Here is a 2,151-nt window from a genome sequence, read left to right as displayed (position 1 = left end):
GAACCAACAGCATCTCATGCAATCTGTGAACTGATTAGCAATTTAAGTATTTTTTCAAACTGAGCAGATTCCTGGGACTTCTAGAGGCCTGTAAAGACAGCCCTCAATACCAGTCAACAACTAAAGTGGAACTACAAGAAACCATGCAGATACACTGTATTTACAGATTTCCGAGACACCAGAGGGTGAAAACCTAATCTCAAGTAAAATATCAAATGAAGAAATGGATGTATGAGCTAACCCAACAAACCCCTGCTAGTGCTTCCCATCTTTCAACAGTGAAATCAGTAACAGTTCTAGATTGTTAGATGAAAAAAATACAAAGGAAGAAAAAAAGAGAGCTCTCTTCACATCTGAATTCACAGCCACAGGACCCGGAAGATGCAGTTAAGATGATCATGTCGGATAGTGTTAGAGACACAGCCACCAAAGCAGCAGGACAGTGACATCAAAGTTAGTTTGGTTTTTTTTTCTTTGATTCCCATGAAGTCCAAAGCAATCAGTAACATGATGGCACTTTCTTCGAAGATTAGGACAGCAATAAATGCAAAATAGGTGCAAGCATAACAAGATTCACATAAGTTTTGCCTACAAATTAACAAAAATTATTTTGACATGTTAAGGAAGCACTTTCCTTTCCGTGCTGGTCTAAATAAATCGTAGGCAACATACGATATGTCGCATCTAACTACTGCCTGGGTTATGCACACAACAGCTTCCTTTTCTTGAGTTCACCAAATCTCAGTGCTGCAAATTCTGTTTCAACCAGCACCATCCACAAAATTCTCACCATCAGAAATGCTTAACAACCTTGCTCTTCTGGTTGCAGATCGTTATCGTTCTCACCCTTTAAAGACAGATGCCTTTGATCTACAGGCAACCCGTAAGACACCTCCCACTTTCCATTCATGATAGTTGCAGATTTTGATATTCCAGACTACCATGCTAATAATTAGTCAGAGACTGGAATTAAATTAGGTTCATTTATGTCATACGTACCGAAGTGTAATAGCCCGAGCAACTGGATCATTGCTATGAATTACTGAGAAAACTCTTTTGACAAATTCATCCACGTTTAGGATCTTCTCTAAGTGTTTCTCACTCTGCTGAGTAACTTTTAGCACACATAGCCTCAGGAAGTTGTTTCTATTAGAAGAAACACACACATTTCTTTGTCAGGCTGTTTTATAATAAAAAATTCAAACATTTTAAATGCAAAATTATTTTAAAAATCCTTCTGCAAGTAAATTAAAGCAAGGGAAGACCTATGCTTTAGAACAGTATATTTAAGTAGGCTGATAAAGTAAAAAAGTCACTATTACACACTATTATTTTATTTTCTAGTACGGGTAGCATCAAATTTATGTCAAATTCCAGGGAAATGAACCTGCTGACACCAATGAAAAGGAGCGTAGGCAGATGCCTGTTTTGTGCACACTAAGTGATCTAATTTTGCTAAAAAAGCATGTCCAGGGCTAAGACAGAAAAGTTTTGCCAGGTGCGAGTGAAATTCTTTTCCTTCCTGGAGCCAACAGTGAAGATTCCACAATAGCAATAGGTACCTTTGTAAGCTCTAATCCATCACATACATCACTTAGACATGAGGCACTTGGAAAAGTCACACTTTGGGCTCTGTTATTAACACTCCTTAAAGATGGGATTTGCACATACCATCATTCATCAATTTATTAATTATGATTCTGAACGAGCCTATGAGGCAGAATTTACACCAGTGAACTCAAAACAATCAGCAAGTGAATCCTCAAATCAGGACAGATGGAAAGAAACTGGGTCACTGGTCACTCACAGCCACTTAAGCCAGCTTCAAGCAAGCACAACTTGCCCTCAGGAGAGTGGGCACCACTGTGGTATTACCAGGCAAGCAGAAAAACCTCACCACTGCCCAGACTCCAACGCAGCGCTGCTCCAGGGTACAGGGCATCACTACACATCAGATTCGAGCGTACAGAAATCGACTGATGCCACTTACCCCACTCTGAAAACATCGGCCAGCTTCAGGAAGGCTGAATTAATGAGAATAGGGAAAGGGTATTTCTGAAAGAGCCTGGGAAAACGGACGACGGCTTCGCACTGCTCCCCGAGCTTGCCAGACCTGAGGCCTAAACCAGACAGCAACATCTGCTTCAGATA

At 40.4% G+C, this 2,151-nt stretch overlaps 1 protein-coding gene across 1 annotated transcript in view; it reads right to left on the bottom strand.

Moving 5' to 3' along the window:
• INTS7 (integrator complex subunit 7) overlaps nt 1–2,139 on the bottom strand; it is a 21,914-nt gene extending 19,775 nt beyond the window's left edge. The window contains exons 1-2 of the mRNA XM_010143436.1: nt 1,991–2,139; nt 1,000–1,146 (exon numbers count right to left, since the gene is read on the bottom strand). Of these exons, the coding sequence (XP_010141738.1) occupies nt 1,000–1,146; nt 1,991–2,139 (296 nt within the window). The remainder of the gene's footprint in view (nt 1–999; nt 1,147–1,990) is intronic.
• Between the last annotated feature and the right edge of the window lie 12 nt (nt 2,140–2,151).

The sequence above is a fragment of the Buceros rhinoceros genome, unplaced genomic scaffold, assembly GCF_000710305.1.
Source record: "Buceros rhinoceros silvestris isolate BGI_N320 unplaced genomic scaffold, ASM71030v1 scaffold31929, whole genome shotgun sequence".
Lineage (NCBI taxonomy): Eukaryota > Metazoa > Chordata > Aves > Bucerotiformes > Bucerotidae > Buceros > Buceros rhinoceros.
Note: the sequence above shows the minus strand (reverse complement) of the source record. Positions and strands in the feature narration are given on the sequence as shown.